The sequence below is a fragment of the Sebastes umbrosus genome, chromosome 19, assembly GCF_015220745.1.
Source record: "Sebastes umbrosus isolate fSebUmb1 chromosome 19, fSebUmb1.pri, whole genome shotgun sequence".
NCBI lineage: Eukaryota > Metazoa > Chordata > Actinopteri > Perciformes > Sebastidae > Sebastes > Sebastes umbrosus.
Window position 1 is genome coordinate 26,440,391 of NC_051287.1, and position 17,153 is coordinate 26,457,543.

The 17,153-nt window shown below is 42.7% G+C and overlaps 1 protein-coding gene across 1 annotated transcript in view; it reads left to right on the forward strand.

Moving 5' to 3' along the window:
- Positions 1 to 17,153, forward strand: part of col5a1 (procollagen, type V, alpha 1) — an 87,920-nt gene that overhangs the window by 9,140 nt on the left and 61,627 nt on the right. The window contains 1 exon segment of the mRNA XM_037752006.1: positions 8,923 to 9,090. Within this exon segment, the coding sequence (XP_037607934.1) occupies positions 8,923 to 9,090 (168 nt within the window).

Here is a 17,153-nt window from a genome sequence, read left to right on the forward strand (position 1 = left end):
GTTCACCCACAGCGTTGATGTTGCTCAATACGACTCTGGTAAAAGTGTCAGTAGGAGACTCTTCATGGCTGTCGCTGCAACTCCGGCAGATTATTTGGCACTCCACGATATGGCGAGCTTTCCTTACCTCAGGCTGCAATTACACCGTGTGTTATTACCACTATCACAAGAACAGTGATTGATAGCCTGTAAATGTTCTCTTTATTTTTTCCATTTTCGTGTTGTGTCACTCTTTCCACACCTCAGTGAAGCTACTTTTTTTAAACTCTGCCCATGTTGCCTCTGGGATTTCCTTTCCTTTTGTTGACATGATTGCTTGTGCATCAGGAAATGGCTGCTTGTGATTTATTACCTACACGTCCTTCCTTTTTGTCAGTATATTCAGTGATAATGAAACACTACTATCTATAAGCATCACTGGATTTTCATTTATTTGCACGGAAAATATCCTTGTAAATCATTTTTAATGTTTTTTAATGTTTTCATCAATGATGATGAAATTCTTCCATTGTGAGGCAACATAGCATATTTGGATTGATTCCCATCATTATTTACGAGGCAAAGCACCTCAGTGAAGTATTGGAGAATGTGCCACTTGGGTTTGATAGGCCTCTTCTCGTGTGTCGGTGCTGGGTAGAAGGGAAAAGCTTGAATATTGTGCAGAATTTCACATTTATTAGATTGGGTTAATGTCAGTGTGTTTGCTGGAATAATGGTTATCTCTGAGGCTGGGTGAGAGGAAATGGTTCTCTAATGTCAGCGCTGCAGGGACCTCTGTTATCATAAACTTCTCAGCAGACAGCCATCAAAACCATATCTGCTGTGGGAGAAACAATAAAATTAGCACAGGGAAATAAAGCTGCTAATGGAGGTTAGAAAATACAACTGAATGAAGCTGGTGCCAAATGAGACAAAAGAAGAGATAAAAAAAGACAGAGATAAAGGCCGTCGCACATGCATCTCGACTGGACCATTCCTGCAGTTTCTTGCTGTAAAATGAGCATTCAGAGGTGCTCTGTGGAATCTTGACTCACTTTTTCCATCTTAGTCTGTGGTGGAAGGCAGACAGTGATTTATCCTCACTACTGTGAGCTGCAGCACGGAGACAGTGAAGTAAACCATCTGGTATTCCCCCTGTTAAAGCAATAAGAGTCTGGCTAAAGCACTGAGCCTCAGAGTACACAAGAGAAGCTCTGGTCAGAAAAACTCTCTGTTCTCTGGATCATCTTTCAGGTCTGTGTGTGAGTCAGTACGTCTGTGGGTGTAGGGCTGAATATGAAAGACTATGCTCTGCAGTTTCTGGGTGGATTCTTATCATTTCTTGTGTTTCTAAATTTGCTTGGTGTTTCCTGTAATTTTGCAATTAGAGGCTGGGGTTAATCTCTGCCTATCTGAGTATGAAAGAGTCGGAGTGAGTTGATCGTGAACAGGGAAATGAAGGTGTATAAACAAACAAAAAAAGATCTCACTCCTCATTTCCTCCTTTGCCTCTTCCTCCCTGCTGCTGCTTTCACGTGCAGCTCTCTGCCGCGGTCACTGGGTCAGCGTCCTGAAAGAGTCTGGATTAAAGCTGTCTGATAAAATGAACTGATGCTGGCATGTATGGTCACTTCCAGACTTAATCTGGCTCATGTTGGTGTAAACACTGTCCTCAGTCGCCTTTGAGTCGCAGTCGCACACCTTCACCCGGCCGGCATTCGTTCTTCATCTTTATTCAAAACAAAGCAGCTAACATGATGATTGCTGATGCTAATAATTTAAGTGAGCAGTTGTAGCTTTTGCTGAACAGCACCTACTGTGGCCACACGTGGTAACACGCAAGCACAAGTAGGAAGTAAAATCAATTGAGTGACTCAGTTACACAGTAATATCTATCTAACATCTGCTAACATAAGGCCACCATTCACTACTGGTCAAACCAGACCAAGTAGCAGCAAAACCCCGGAGTGTATTTTAAATTAAGAGTGAGTGTGTTTTATTGGTTATAAATTCAATTTTTCATTTTTAAGAGGAAGAATGTGTTAATTCTTCTTTTAAAAATAATCTCACTATACACCATATTCTCGGGGAGCCCCGGTTGCAAATAAATATTTTTAAGAATAAATTTATTGAATTTTTGATAAAACATAAGAAAAACATACACTTCACATTGCACATAAATGGTACACAAAAAAGGCAAACCTAAACACAACACATGAAGACACTTTGTAAATAATGTAAGTACGGCACATTCTGTTGTCATACTTGTTACTAAGATCACATGTTGGTGGAAAAAAAAATCCTACTATTATTAATAACAAAAGCGCTCAGAATTTAAAAACTAAAATAATAATAAAAAAGAAAAAAGAAAAAAAGAAATTTCATCGATCCCAATTTTTTCTCTTTTACTATATACAGTTTGTAAGTTTCTCTATAGCCAGACCATATCAGTGTTTTTTAACTTTTCTTTTATCTATTGTCACTTTATCTATAATTACATAAATATATATCCTATTTGTTATCATTGATTGATTTCTGGTCATACCACCCAGCCCTGGATCGTACTGTAGCCGCTTACTGAAATATAACGGAAGCTAACAGCCACTAGCATGTCACATTTGTACGCCATTCTAGCCGTGATGTGCCTCTTCAGAGCTCAGTGTCTGTGTGAGTTCAGTATAGCTGCACATGTTGGTGCAACTTGAGCCTCAGTTTGAGCCTCGCTGCAAAGCTCACGTGTAGAGAAGCGGTGATTAATTAAGCCGAGGTGTGTGTGATCGCTCGCCATCTTGCTAACTGACATCCCATTCAGGTTTCGTGCTGGCGTTGGTTGACTCGTGTGTTGTATGTCTGCCTTGCTCTAGTGTGTGTGTGTTCTCTACAGGATGTCCATGCAGTCAGTGTATGTAATGCGTTCAATCTAGCAAGCGTAATGCCTGCAGTATGATTTCCAGGTCTGGTCACATGAAGCCCAGCAGCAGAAGGTCAATGTGTTGATAGAAGTGTGTCTTGGACCTGATATCTTCATGCTTTAGTATTTTGCAGTAGTTGTGTTTTTAAAGGCTTCACGCTGTGTTTCAGAACAGAGGAGGGATGTACTTCTGCAAACTTAATTAAAGTTAATACACTTTTATGAGATGAAACATGAACCTTTTAAGGGGAAAAGATCAGAGGCACTATTTGACACTGCAAACACCACATCCTATTTAATGAGTGTTAGTATTGATTAGGCCCCAGCTCAGAAACATGGTCATGCTAGACCAGGTAAGGCTGTAGCTGCAAACCCCGGAGTGTGTTAAAGTGAGTTGGAGTTTTTTATTATAAATTTTAATTTGTAAGAGGACGAAAGTTTTTTTAATTCCACAGTCTTGCTTTAAGTAATTAAAGTCAGTCCAGCTGCATTCACAGTGAGGCTCCAGCTTCACTACAGCTGGCTTCTGTTAAAGTTTTATAACAGAATCAGGTGAAGTTAAAAAAAAAAAAAACTCGAACACCCTCCCTGTCTGTGATGCGCTCTAGGAGGGGGAAGTCTCTCATTGGGCATTCTTGTTTTGGGCTGCGCTGCTCTCCAAGTGAGGCAGGGTCCTCTTTATGGCTGCTAATTACTCCTTGTCCTCAGCGCCAGGTCAAGCATGTGCCTGGAGAGTCAGGCCTCACTTCAGGAAGGGCTGGAGGAGGATAGGGGGCAGGGAAAGAGGGAAGAATGTTAATCCCCCCCTCCCCCCTTCATGAAAAAAATCCTAATTCACTGGTCCGGCACCCCTCCTCCTGTCAAATGAAATGGTGCTGTCTGGAGTCACTAAGTGTTGTTGCAGAATACGTGTGTGTGTGTATGAAAGATGGAGGGTAGATGGATAGGTTAGGGGAATGGGATCCACCACAGTCTTGGCACCGAGCCGAGAGCGGGATTATGAATCTGGCACTCAAAAGCTACTGTTCAGAGAGGGAGAGAAAAAAGGTGGAAGGAAAGTGTAGTGAGGAAGGAGGGAGGGGGATATTTGCAAAACCACACAATGCCCACTTTTCTCTGCTTGTAATGTAGTAAGTTTCACCACACGGTTTAAAATAATTCACACTGAAACTGTATACTTTTATGAATTCATTAGCCTTTACTCTGCTGCAGCCCATGTCTGACAAACAAACCCATAAAAGGCTGAAGGCGAAGTTAACCACTCCTCTTTTATCACATCAAGATGCAGCGTTTGATTCGTACATTACACTTACAAGCTCCCACTGTACAGATGGCTCAGCTAAGACCTGACTGTGGGAGTAGAAGAGGATGCTTTACACCCTCTAAGAGTTTATCTTTCAGGAACCAAAAGAGTTCTGAAGCATTGAAGATGAGAGACTCGTAGCAAGAAACAAGTTGTAGTGAGTCTGGATGCATTAATCCTGTGTGAATCCTTTGAGTTGATAAGGAACAGCCCACTTCCCCTACTTTCAATCCTCCTTTAACATCTTATGTCCTTGTCTTGTAATAGTGTTGTAAACTTGTGGACAGCAGAGGCCCTGTGGCTGATTGGAGCATTACAGACATCTGAAATAGGGCCAGACATAGATGGATAACATGATAGGCAAAGGAAAGAAAAGGTGTTTATTTACACATTAAAAAGCCTCCAAAGAGCATCAACCTTTAAAGGGTGCACTGTATCTACAGTATGCCGTGCTCCGTTGCATGAAAGAGGGACGGCGGCCTGGCAGAGAGCAAAATGTACACAAGACCGTGTCGTATAAACAGTTTGTGTGTGACCTGCCTCTTGGATGTGAGGGGCTGTGGTCAGAGGGGGAAGTATTTTTAGCATCTGGTGCCAGAGGTGTTGGTCTCTGGAGGGATCTGCCATGCTAAGTGGGTAAACATCTCAGCTTAACAAGGTGGGACTGAGACCCATACCTGCGGCTTAGGATGTGGTCGGGACGGCTTCCGCTGTAAGGTCGACCGGCGGTGACAGAAATCCATGAATGAAGGAGTGTAAACACGTCAAAGAGGGAAATAGAGCTGATGATGTTTGTGCCTGTCTGAATGCATCAGGCGAGTCATCGCTATATTGGAAAAGACATTTGCCGTCTTTAGACGGGTTTTCGATAGGTCTATTATTTTGCAGTCGGCGTCTGGACAGAGGTATATTATGCTATCCTTTCACCTTCCTCCTCCTTTCCTGTGAGCCGCTAATTGGCCCTCTCCACCTGGCTCACCTCCAGATGACCCAGAAGAGGCCATGTGGTCGCTTTTAGATCCATCAAGGGATCTGAAAACTTGGATGAAAAGATTAATTTTGCATGAGAAAAAAGGAAATTGGGAAACGGAAATGAGAAAGTGGAATAGTTCGAGGTTGATTGACATAGGGTAAGGAGTGGTTATCGGCTATGGAATGAGGGGCATCCCGATGACAATTGTTTCCTTCCCAAAAAGCGACTGATCTTCACAGGATTAGTTTGTGTCAGCGTGGATTAGCAAAAGCAACACTCCTCAGCGGGGGTTGTGACACAGTTAGCATCGACTGGATGCTCTTTATAGACTCCCCCCTCTCCTTCTCCCCTCGTGGTGCTGAGCTGGCTGTTATTATGATGTTGTTATTGTTATTATGACAGCCATATTGGTATGATGCTCTGTGAGTGTTTGGCTGCCGTTACCCAAGGGAACTTATTTGAATCATTTATCACTGTGTGCTGTTGTCTTCTGTAAAGTAATGAAATGGCTGTGGCTTGTTGGAGAGTAGTTTACCGTCAGCCTCTGCTGCTGTTTATCTGTTCCTGTTTAGACTCTCAAGTGTGAGGTGACACTGAAATGATCGCTAATGCATTGACAGGATGATCATGAAGTAGTCTTACACCTATAGGAGTATTACTTGAGGTAAGATATGAAGTGAGTGTTTGTACCTGTCACCAACAGAGTCTCTAGCAGCTGGGCTAATGCACGGTTGTGTCCATATAAGGAGATGGGGAGACTGTGTTACTGCAAGAAGATGAATCAAGAGGAGATGGAGAAGGGAGGCTACGGCTGGTTGGTTAGAACTGTCTGAGGATCACTGACTAACCCCACATGAACGCCGTCAACCGTTGGCACATTTTAATACTGTAGCCTGGGTTTAATGTGACATGTAAGCACGTTCAGAGCATCGTTCGGTCGCTGTGTTTAATCGCAGGGCAGCCATTTCCATGCCTTGTATGGACTCCTTCTGTGCAGCCGTCAGTGATCGATTGATTTTTTTTCCCTAGGGAATAATGTGCTGTTGGATGTTGGCAGGTCAGAGGGAGTTACTGTAGTGTCAGGGCAGACTGTTGTGGCTTTAACAGGGAACATTTGTGGCTGTCTGAGAAACAACTCTTTGGTCAACCATGGTCCTTATTAAAGAACGGTATTAAATGAAAGCGCTTTATGTGCCAGCTTATACGTCACTTACTTCTCTTATATTAGAAACTGTGCCTCCCTGTGCCCGTCTCACTGGAACTGATCTTTTGACTGTTCAAATCCTGCATGATGTTTGTCTGATGGATGCTAAATGTATGCAAGTTCCAGAGTGTGGTCAAGAGAAGATTTTGCTGTTTTTTTCTGATAAATTCAAGGCTACAGTTTTCTAAAACATATAGTGATTGTTTTCTAATAATTCTACTGAATCTCAGTCAGCATCAGCCAACTAGACCACCACAGTTTGCCCCCTAAAAAATCTGAGTTCTAAACTTTAAGCAGTTGTCTACAATAATGTTAAAAAAGTCTAATAAAGGTTAATATGTTTATTATAATTGAATGTGTTTATTAAGACAGTCATAAGTTTAATATACAGCTGCTGCAATTAAGCAGATGTATGCTTTCCTGGGTCCTGGGGTCCCTGTGCTTTAATGCTGTATCTTCGGACACCTTTACTCAGCTTTTCAGAAGTTTATTGTAGGCGTTCTGGCCCCTGAATGCCTCGGTTGCTAAGCAACCAGAGAGATTTGCATCATGTGTATCCCATTTTTTTCATATCACATGATCAGCTCCCATAATCTCCCACTTGTAGACCAATAAGTGATAACGATGTGGAACGCGTTTTGTTCAATTAATGACTCAATCAGAGCATTTGTAACACAACTACATTTCCCATCATCGGACATTCTGTAGCAGAGCGAAGAGCTCATTAAACAAACCTCCTTCATCACGTCACGGTGAGTGATCGACACTTTCTGGCTGATGGGGAGAGTTTCTCTCCGTCTCTTCATTATGAGTTGATGACAGACAAAGCTGTCTTCTTCTTTGGACCCTTCACCTGCTTAGAGGCCCCGTCATCCTGCGGTATGCACCTCCAGGAATATGAATCCTTCTGACATGTTTAAAGGCTGGACTAGGTGGGCTTGGAAACTGATGGGTGTGGTGCTCGGATTAATATATTTCTCTATTACAGATCTGTGTATATCCCCAAAGCAAACATTTACATGTGCAGAATTAGATTTACAGCATTTGGGATTGGATAATAGACTTCCTCAGAGACAGGAAGAGTGGGCTGGCTTAGGAGAGAGATAGAGATGAGATGAGAACATCCTGATTAGGAAATCACCACACATCACATTTATCTGACTCAAATCCAACATTTTCTCCTCGAAATGGTCCACACAGATTAGTTCCAGACTGTGTGTATAAACAGGTATAAACTGTTAAAAAGTGTGTTTATATCTTATTTCATTTGTTGACTAATGTCTGTACTGTAAACTGAAGTCTTTGAGTTTTGTAAGTCAAGGTTACTTTTGATGAACGTACTCTCTGTAAGATTAATGTAGTTTGGTCTTTGTCTTGTCGGTGATAGGATTATTTACTCAACATGCAATCAGACTTAAGTGTTCTTAAACGGAGACCTCTGTTAAGAATGCACTTATTTTTTTTTTTTAAATTGATCTGCGCTGCACGTGAGCCATGTGTAATGACATCCAGCTGGAGGTAACGCAGAATGTACAAACACTCTCGCTCTGCCCGTTTGCCTCTCCACCTTTCCCAGCATCCCTTTCACTCTCAGATGGATGAGGCTATTGAAAGGGTTTTTCCTCTGAACGGTGTGTGTGGTCTTTGCAGCCTGACACTGGGACTTCTGTACCTGTGTGTGTGTGTGTGCGTGTGTTTTTGTACTTGTCCGAAGGGGTTGCCTTCACAACACAAAAATGCATCCAGCAGAATACCACAGCATGCTTTTGTCTGTGCCATAAAACCCTTCTGTTGTCCTCTGTTTAGTTTGCTTCGTCCCTTTAGTGTTTGCCCTCCTCTAAAACACCCTGACAGCCCCCCGTTCCTTACGGGACTGCCCCTATAGACATGACCCAGTGTCCCCTTCTCTGTCCAGACGATGCTGGATGTTAGTAGGTGTCACTGTGTAGCTTGTTGTGTGTGCATCTGGCTGGAGGAACAGCTGTTTGTCCTGGATGGTTTTGGCATGCGAGGGTGCGGTCCAGGGTCAAACCCCGTGTCACATCGTTCTGACCCAGTGTACTTCTGCGGTGGCCTGGTAACAGCCGGGACAACTGGCCTGAAAGTGTGCTAATTGCACGGTTGTGGCCAAAGGGAGGCAGCGGTAGATTTAGCATCGCAGGGAAATGGATGGGAGGATGGGTTTAGCTACCGCGGTAACCCATGATCATGGTGATCTATAAATGGGCACGTCTCTGTTTAGCGCCTAAATGGACAACTGAAATCTTCTCTGAACCACAACAGTGAGATCTCCTGCTGAGTAACTAGAGCTTTTGAGTCAGCAAAAGATAGGAAATAGAGGGAATGGTCATAATTAAGGCGTGTTTGATTTGACAGAAATTCTGGGTTTTCAGAGGGTTGTATCTATATATGCATTGTATAAACAGTATGATATACCGGCTGTAAATTTAGCAGTGTGTACTATGGAGTTTGGACAAATGTGGAGTCATTTTAAGTGCTATTTAAATCTAACATCCTTTTTTTCTTTATGTGTCTCTTTCTCCTCCCTGCAGTGGAACCAGCAGACCTCTTGAAGATTTTAGATTTTCACAGTTTACCTGAGGGTGTTAAAAAATCGACGGGTTTCTGCTCACATCGGCGGTCAACACAAGAACCCGATGTGGCTTACAGAGTATCCAAAGACGCCCAGCTCAGCGCCCCCACCAAACAGCTGTATCCAGGTGAGTGTCCGACTCGACACACACGGTATCTCTGTTCTCACACACCGTTCATAGCTACACCTATGAAAAGTAATATACTGTAAATCATATATATATCCCACAAAATCTATCTGTGTGTAATCCACGTAATCGTGAACCGGGAAGTACAAAGAGCGACAAATGCCGCGTAGAGACTTTCACCCAGGCGTTCGTACTCTGTGTGAAACGTGTGAAAAGTAACTTCCGTACTGAAGTTAGGCCACTTCCAGAGCTATTTTAGCTCACACCACAATCTTTTCCTAAATTAGTTTCCTGTGAAGACGGAAGTTTATTTTGAAAAAACTTTATGCATGTAATGAGCAGAAATTGACACGAGATAACGGTTCCAAGATATCATAGGAACCGTTGATTAAAACGTGATTAATCTTAAATTAATCACAAATTTTCTATCTGTTCAAAATGTACCTTAAAGGGAGATTTGTCAAGTATTTAATCCTCTTATCAACATGGGAGTGGAAAAATATGCTGCTTTATGCAAATGTAGGTATATATTTATTACTGTAAATAAATTAACAACACAAAACAATGACAGATATTGATCCAGAAACCCTCACAGGTACTGCATTTAGCATAAAACAATATGCTCCAATCATAACATGTCAAACTGCAGCCCAACAGGCAACAACAGCTGTCAGTGTGTCAGTGTGCTGACTTGACTATGACTTGCCCCAAACTGCATGTGATTATCATAAAGTGGGCATGTCTGTAAAGGGGAGACTCGTGGGTACCCATAGAACCCATTTACATTCACTGATCTGGAGGTCAGGGGTCAAGGGACCCTTTGAAAATGGACATGACAGTTTTTCCTCACCAGAGGAAATATGACATGGTTGGTACCAATGGATTCATCAGGTTTTATAGTTTCATATGATACCAGTATCTTCACTCTAGCTTTAAGACTGAGCCGCTACAACCTAAAAATCACAAGCTGCGTTAATGAGTTAAAGAATATTGTGGCGTTAAAAACGAATTTGCGTTAACGCGTTATTATCGCGTTAACTTTGACAGCCCTGATGAGGATACTTCTACCCATCATCTCGCTTAGTTTCTCAAAGCATTTCTGTTTAAACGTTCTCTCGAGACTTCAAACAAACCAGCTCAAAGCCATTTTCAAATCATTTCTTCAATACGCCAGGTTAATCACGACAGATGTTTTCCCATCTTTAACTTATCTTACAAGTTGTCTTCTGCTACGCAGTCTTTCCATCTGTTCGGCTTCACAACCTTTCACCCCATAATAAACTGGGATTACAACATTTAAACATAGCTGGAAAGCAATTTGTATTTGCTGCCACCTAGCCCGCTCATGTCCTTCCCCTCAAGGCAGCTCTTTTATTGGCTTCTGTAACTTGATTATTTATGTCAGCTCTATCTTTGCTTTATGGGGTTTAAGGCAGTGTAGTGTTCGCCTGCTGCTGTTTCATTTTTCACTCCCCCATAAACTTGTTTACCCCTTACTAAAACACATATCGCCTTTACTGTAAGTCTGGTGCATCTTGCACATCTGGACAATTCTTAGCAAATGCTGAAGATAATTTAGGGATAGATAAAGACAATGTGTGCTAATTCCCCCCCTTGCAAACACACACCAGATGCATGAGAGATCCAGCCGTGTAGTTGTAGGAGGAGCCGGACGATGGAAAAGCAGTGAAAATAGAGGTGGTGGAGGGGAGGGAAGTCTGGGGTTCCACTGTGTTCTATTGTGCTGACGTGGCTTTGGGTTACTGCTTTATGGTGCGCTGCAGTAGTACTTTCCTCTCTCTCCTCCCTCTTCTCTCCTGCTTTTTTCCTCCTTCGCTCTTTATTTTCCCTCAAGCGCCATCATTTTTCCCTCTATCATCTCTCCCAGACTGCTGCTGCCTCACACACTTTTCTTCCTCTGTGTTTCATCTAAACTTGGTGAGACTTGCTAGTTTTTTTTTTTTACAGTGCAGAAAATCAAAACCATAATGCTCTGACAACCGAAACTTCTAAAATGATTGAGATCGGTTTTCCAATAAAGCGCAAAAAAGAAATAGCAGCGATGTGGTGTTGATGCAGAAAAGAGGGAGACATAATAACCCTTCCTGTGAGCTAATCTTCCACAAAGCTCCGATTGGATGAAAGCCCTGTTGCATTGGCCTTACTGGACCTTTCATCCATGTCACGGCTCTTCTTCGGGGCTTAACGTAGAGCCACGGAGCTCATGCGGCCTGCGTGCCCTATCATGCTCTCCAATCAAACAAATACTGCTCACTTTGAAGCTCTATGACAGCAGCAGAGCCCATACGAGTCTCTGTTTAGATACACATGCTATAATTACACACATGCTACTCTGGATCATCCGAAATAACAGTCTACATAAAACAAACCATCTCGGAGAGGTTCACGACAGGCACCACATAGTCTTTAGGTGCAAACAGAATAACTAGCCGTCTGTGGCTTGAAGGCCTTAAACTGTAGTCTGTGCGTCTGTGATGCGTCCCTCTCTCGCCTCGACATTGAGAGAATGCACAGCTAATATGTTCCAGAGAGTGTGAGATCATTTTATCCATCATCTGTTTTTTTTTTGCTACAGAGTTATGAGCGAGTTTGGCCCGAAGCCTGGACGTACAGTTTGCCTAAATTATATCATAGAAAAATGCCACGTATAGAAAAGAAAGCCACGCGAACGTGCTCATTTCTTTATGACTAAAATGTCGGTAATAAAAACCACAGTAGCTCTGATTGAGAACACACTAGCCCGTGACCCCACAACCACAGACAGTCTGTGATGATGTGTTGGAAAAGAGCGAGTGCAGACATGCAATCATTAGGCAAACATGTGGAAGGGATGATTCATTTGCGACTACTGAGGCACTGAGAACAGAAGAGTTCTTTCTTACCTTTATGATGTGAATGAGAAGTGAGGAAACGGGGCAATGAAGCCGCCGGCCCTCTTTAACTTTTATACCGCACACTTCCCATGTCTCAATAGTCTGTCTAGCAACTCTCTCTGTATCCAGATGAGAAATAACAGGTACAAATGTGAATTGAAATTGACATAAATCTCTTGGCTGTAGCTTTGACATTTTGTGACTTTTCTTCTATGTTGTTTGCCATAATTATCACAAACAGCGAGGAGAGAATAATGCAGCGGCTCTTACGTTGCCTCTGAATGGGCTTAGCTGTCACTTGGCATTTAAACTTGTGGTCTGGACTGCTGTGGCTAGATGGCACTGGCCACTAAGTGAGGGCCCTCTGCTGCCGCCTAGATTCAAATGGCTAAGCTAACATCACAAGCTGTAAAAGCAATAATGATGCCTGTATTCATTATATGAAAAAATATCCCTATCCCACATGCATTTCATTTGAGCAGAAACATGCCTCCATTTGGGGCTTATTACTAATCAGTTAAGAGATTGTATAAAATGTCAGCCCAGTCACACAGCAGTTTGTGGAACAGTCATGAAAGTCAATGTAATGAATCGTGTACGTAGACATGAATTTCAATTTTTTTTTTGTGATGGTTAGCACGAAATCAATTCGTATGTGATCTACGTAATTGTGAACCAGGAAATATAAAGAGCTGCGAAAGCCACGTGGGGAAGAGGTCGGTGTGGATGGGTGGGTCAGAAAACAGCAGATTTGGCCCAGGAGACCAGTGTTCATGTTCCGTTTGAAACCAACAGTCAAAGCTGATTTATTTGATCTTTTCCTAAACCTAGCTAAGTAGTTTTATTTTGAAAAGACTGGAGTGGATATTGACATGTGCATCACGTGTTGCTGGACATTCGTAGGAAAAAGCACGAAAAATACGTCGTTGAAAGTTGTGCTGAGTGTCACAAAAAAAAAGTGGAAATTAGTGTCTATGTACACGAATCAAATAGATTAAATTCCTGACTATTTCACCAACTGCCGTGAGACTGAGTTGAAAATGCACACCACCAAAAAACACATTAAAATGAGACAGGTGTTTTTAGAAATTCCGTTTTTTATTAAAAGAAAACACAAAAAGATAATTAACAGAATGATTACAATTGGACATGGCAGTAAGTGAAGATGCATGTGAGGCTTCAACTAACGATTATTTTCATTGCTGATTAATCTGTTGATTATTTTCTCGATTAATCTATTAGCTGTTTGGTCTATAAAATGTCAGAAAATGGTGAAAAATTTAAGAAGCTGCAATCAAAGAATTCAGACTTAAAAAATAAAAAAAGGCACTAAAACCGGTTATTGATTATCAAAATAGCTGGCGATTAATTTAATCAACTGATCGATTAATGGTTGCAGCTCTAGATGCATGATAGAGAACATTTAGCCAAAAACCAATAGTTTTAATCGTCGTTATAGCTGATACAGATGATAATACTAGCAGTTTGCTCCAGGTGTCTTTGTTGTATCTATTAAATGATTAGAGTCTGCACTTGTTCTCTCATTCCTTTACGATGTGCTATTTACAGTATACCTCATGATTCATACTCTATTGGCCTCCGGCAGAGCCAGGTGAAGACATTGCCAGAAGCAAAAATAATCAGAGGTGGATCAGAGAGCTGCTTCTCCTATTGATCCAAGTGAGCTGTTCTCAAACAAAAAGACATATGATTATACAGTATGTAGCTCCATTTAGATGTTATTTGGGCCTCTTATATCCTGAGTCCTACCTTTTCCATTTAGAGCCATGTACATGCGGGACACACACATCCATCTTCCTCTCTTTGTCCATGTTGCTCCCCTTTTTTCTTTTTTTTTTTTTGCTCTCCAGCAACAAACAGGCACACTTGTTGTCTCTGCAGCAATGTGCAATCCCACTGGAATGCTGCTCGTCTCATACAGAAGGAGGGATTTGGACACAGCGATGACTGAATGACCGATTACAGGACACAACACTTTCTAGCCCATTTACCCGCATGTATGCACACTGACAGATGGTGGAGGGGATCAGTCAAAGTGCTGGCATACCTCCTGCTCCTCCATGACTTTTGAGGCATTCTTAGAGATTTTGTAAGTTTGGTAGATGAAGATGAATAATTTAGTTGTGGATGTCAAATGTGTGAAATTGGAGACGGGGGTGGCAAACCACTCTCTCCATCTCTTTTAACCTGTAAATAAGAGCTTTCTCCATCAGCTCTATGTTTCTCCCAGAGAATAGTCCAAAGTAAAACAAAAGCTAGCTAGATATTCTATCAAAATAAAAAGCAATTTTAATTGGTTATTTAATCTGGAGGAAATTCCCAGACCTCTTTAGTCTGATGATGGTGCTGCCAGTGAAAACTCCCAGGACTTCTGGCACCACAGCCTCTCCATTCCCACCATGTCCACACACACTAAATGAGGAATGAGGTATCTCTCATCTGGTGGCCTGAAGTCGCGGTTTGAGAAACACATTCCAGACTAGAAACCCGAGCTTTTCTGACCGACCCCCCCCACACACACTCTTTGCTATGAGGTCCTGAGGAGAGACTAAGGAGGAAGGGTCACAGACACCAGAGAGTGCTCTTTTTCCTCTTCTCGTCCTCGGTTTTCTCTTTGTTAACCTCCTTTGTTCACCCTCCTCTTCTCGGATGGATGTTCTCTCAACCTTTAAACAGGCGTTAGCAGGCGCTATAAGCACCAGAGATGTGTGTCAGTAGGGGACTACTACGTTGTAAAAGTGAAAAAGAAAAAGCAACGCGTTCTAACACGTTGTAAAATTGGATGAAACGTTACATTTTTTAGGTTTAGGCAACAAAACTACAACTTAGCGAAACTTAACGCTTGTGAACATAAAGACAACGACTCATTGTTGGTTTCCAGCTCAGTCGCACAGCAGTTTGTGAAATTAAATGTATTGATTCTTGTACATCGACATTTTTCATGATGGTCAGCACAAAATCAATTCGTATGTCATATGTAATCCATGTATTGTGAACCCAGAAGTATAAAGAGCGGCAAACGGCGCGCAGGGAGGAGGACTCAACAACGCGTAAGTAACCGCGGCAGTGCTGCTGCAGGGCTGAGTTTTCTCTTCTATTCTCCAGTAGACGTGCGGCGGTGACGTGCTTTGAGTTCAGGCTGGTGCACGCCAAGGGTAGAGTAGGAGCAGGGAGGCAGGGAGGCATCTGATCGGTTCTTTCCAAGCGGACCGCGAGGCAGTGATTGGTAGACGTTTTTATAGGATTACAGCAGCTACTTATGACGGCTCTTTTCCTTTTTCAGAGCTCATCAGTAATGGATCACTGTCGGGGTGTAAAGACCATTTCAACCAATAGAACAGATAGTGTAGACTGGAGAACATCGTCAACCCTGCCTTTAAGTTACGGCACTTCCGGAGTTATTTTAACCCAAACCACCATCTTTTCAAGTAGTTTTATTTTGAAAATACTGGAGTGGAAATTGACACATGCAACAGTCACGTGTTGCTGGACGTTCGTAGGAAAAAAAAAGACAAATACGTTGTTGAAAGTTGCGTCACAAAAAAAAAGAGGAATTCGCGTCTGTGTACACGAATCAAATAGATTAAGTTTCGTGACTATTTCACGAACTGTCGTGACACTGTGTTGTGGTTAATTCTCAATTTCTGCCCTGCAAAAAGAGCACTTTGAATTTGAAAATTAGTAATTTATTTCCTCCCCCACATGCCCTGTACTTCAGTGCCATGGTGTCCCTTTCGCATCTCAGCTGACCCTTGACCTCCACACATAACAGCCTGTCCTGAGGCAGCGCTGAGTCATTGTCTCTGTGACAGACGTGGCTCATGCAACAGGATGTAGCGACAAACTGGGTTCTTTTCTCTCATATTTCCCACCGTCCTGTCTTGCATCATAACACTTTTCATTTCATGACATTCTGCCCACTCGAGTCTTTCTGTCGCCAAACTGGATGGTTTTGAAGGACTGTCCGTCTCTTCTCCTTCTTTCTTGCGCTCGCCCTCTCTTCATGTCTGCCTTACGCCGTTCTGTCGAAGCATCTGTCAATTAAGGCAATCTTTCTCATATGATGCCAAGCTGAATTCCTGAGGGAGCACACTGCCAAGGCATGTGGTCGCTCCGCATGATGCGATTTGATGCCTGGCATTAATGCAGGAGGAGGAATCATAGAAAAAGGCAGGAAGACAATACAGGAAGGCGAACAGACACCCAGATGCTGAAAGTGAATGGATGATGGTGCCAAAATTTGGTCACAAAGCTTCTCTTTTCTTTCTTCTTTCCACTATCTCTTCCTAACCTCCGGTTTCCACACCGCATTCCCCTCAGGGACGTCTTCTTCTCCACAGCCTCTGATTGGTTAGTCACTCCAATTTAGCTTTTTCCAGCCTGTGTGCTGTTATTCTGAGAGAATGGTGGCAGAGTAAGGGGGTTTGATGGCTGCACGAGGTGCAACAAAACCACTGCAGCCACAAACCCGGCCTCTCTTTTCCGGCCGTCTGGAACTCTCCGTTCTGCACTTACAGTACTGAACAGCAGAGATGTGCTACTGCTGCAACCCAAGTGGTTTCTTTGCTCATGTTAAATATAATCCAGATAGCTGGTTTCTCTTAACAATAGTGGTTTCAATATGGTCAGATTGCTTCTGTGCTTTTTTTTTCTTCCCCAAACTAGAGGATCAGAAAGCTCTGTTTGCTTCAAGTGTAGTCTGACCTCGACATTAGCAAGCAACAGTCTCATCGGGTGGTTGGGAGGCCGCCCTCTTTCTGGGGTCCTGAGAACACCCCACTAAGGGAATCTGACCGGCAGATGTGCCCCTCAGCAAAATGGTGGAAATAGTTAAGGCTGCACAGTGGAAGCATGCAGATGGAGGCAGACACGTCTTTTTTTTATGTCTGTTTCTGCACTTTTTATGTGTTTGAAATACCAAAGTATTATTGGTATTTCCATTTCCATACTTATGTGTCTTTCTCCTGTAAATTCTTGACTCCTATTTCCTCGTCTCCAACCCTCCGCTGGAGCGTCTGTTAGATCGATCAGCTGTGGGAGAAGAGAGAGGCGGAAAGGAGGGGTTTAGGATGGCTCGACAAAGTCTCTCAGGATCACATGCTTTAGTCATTATGTGTCTCATCCTGTGCTGCGCTGGAAATGTTCCAC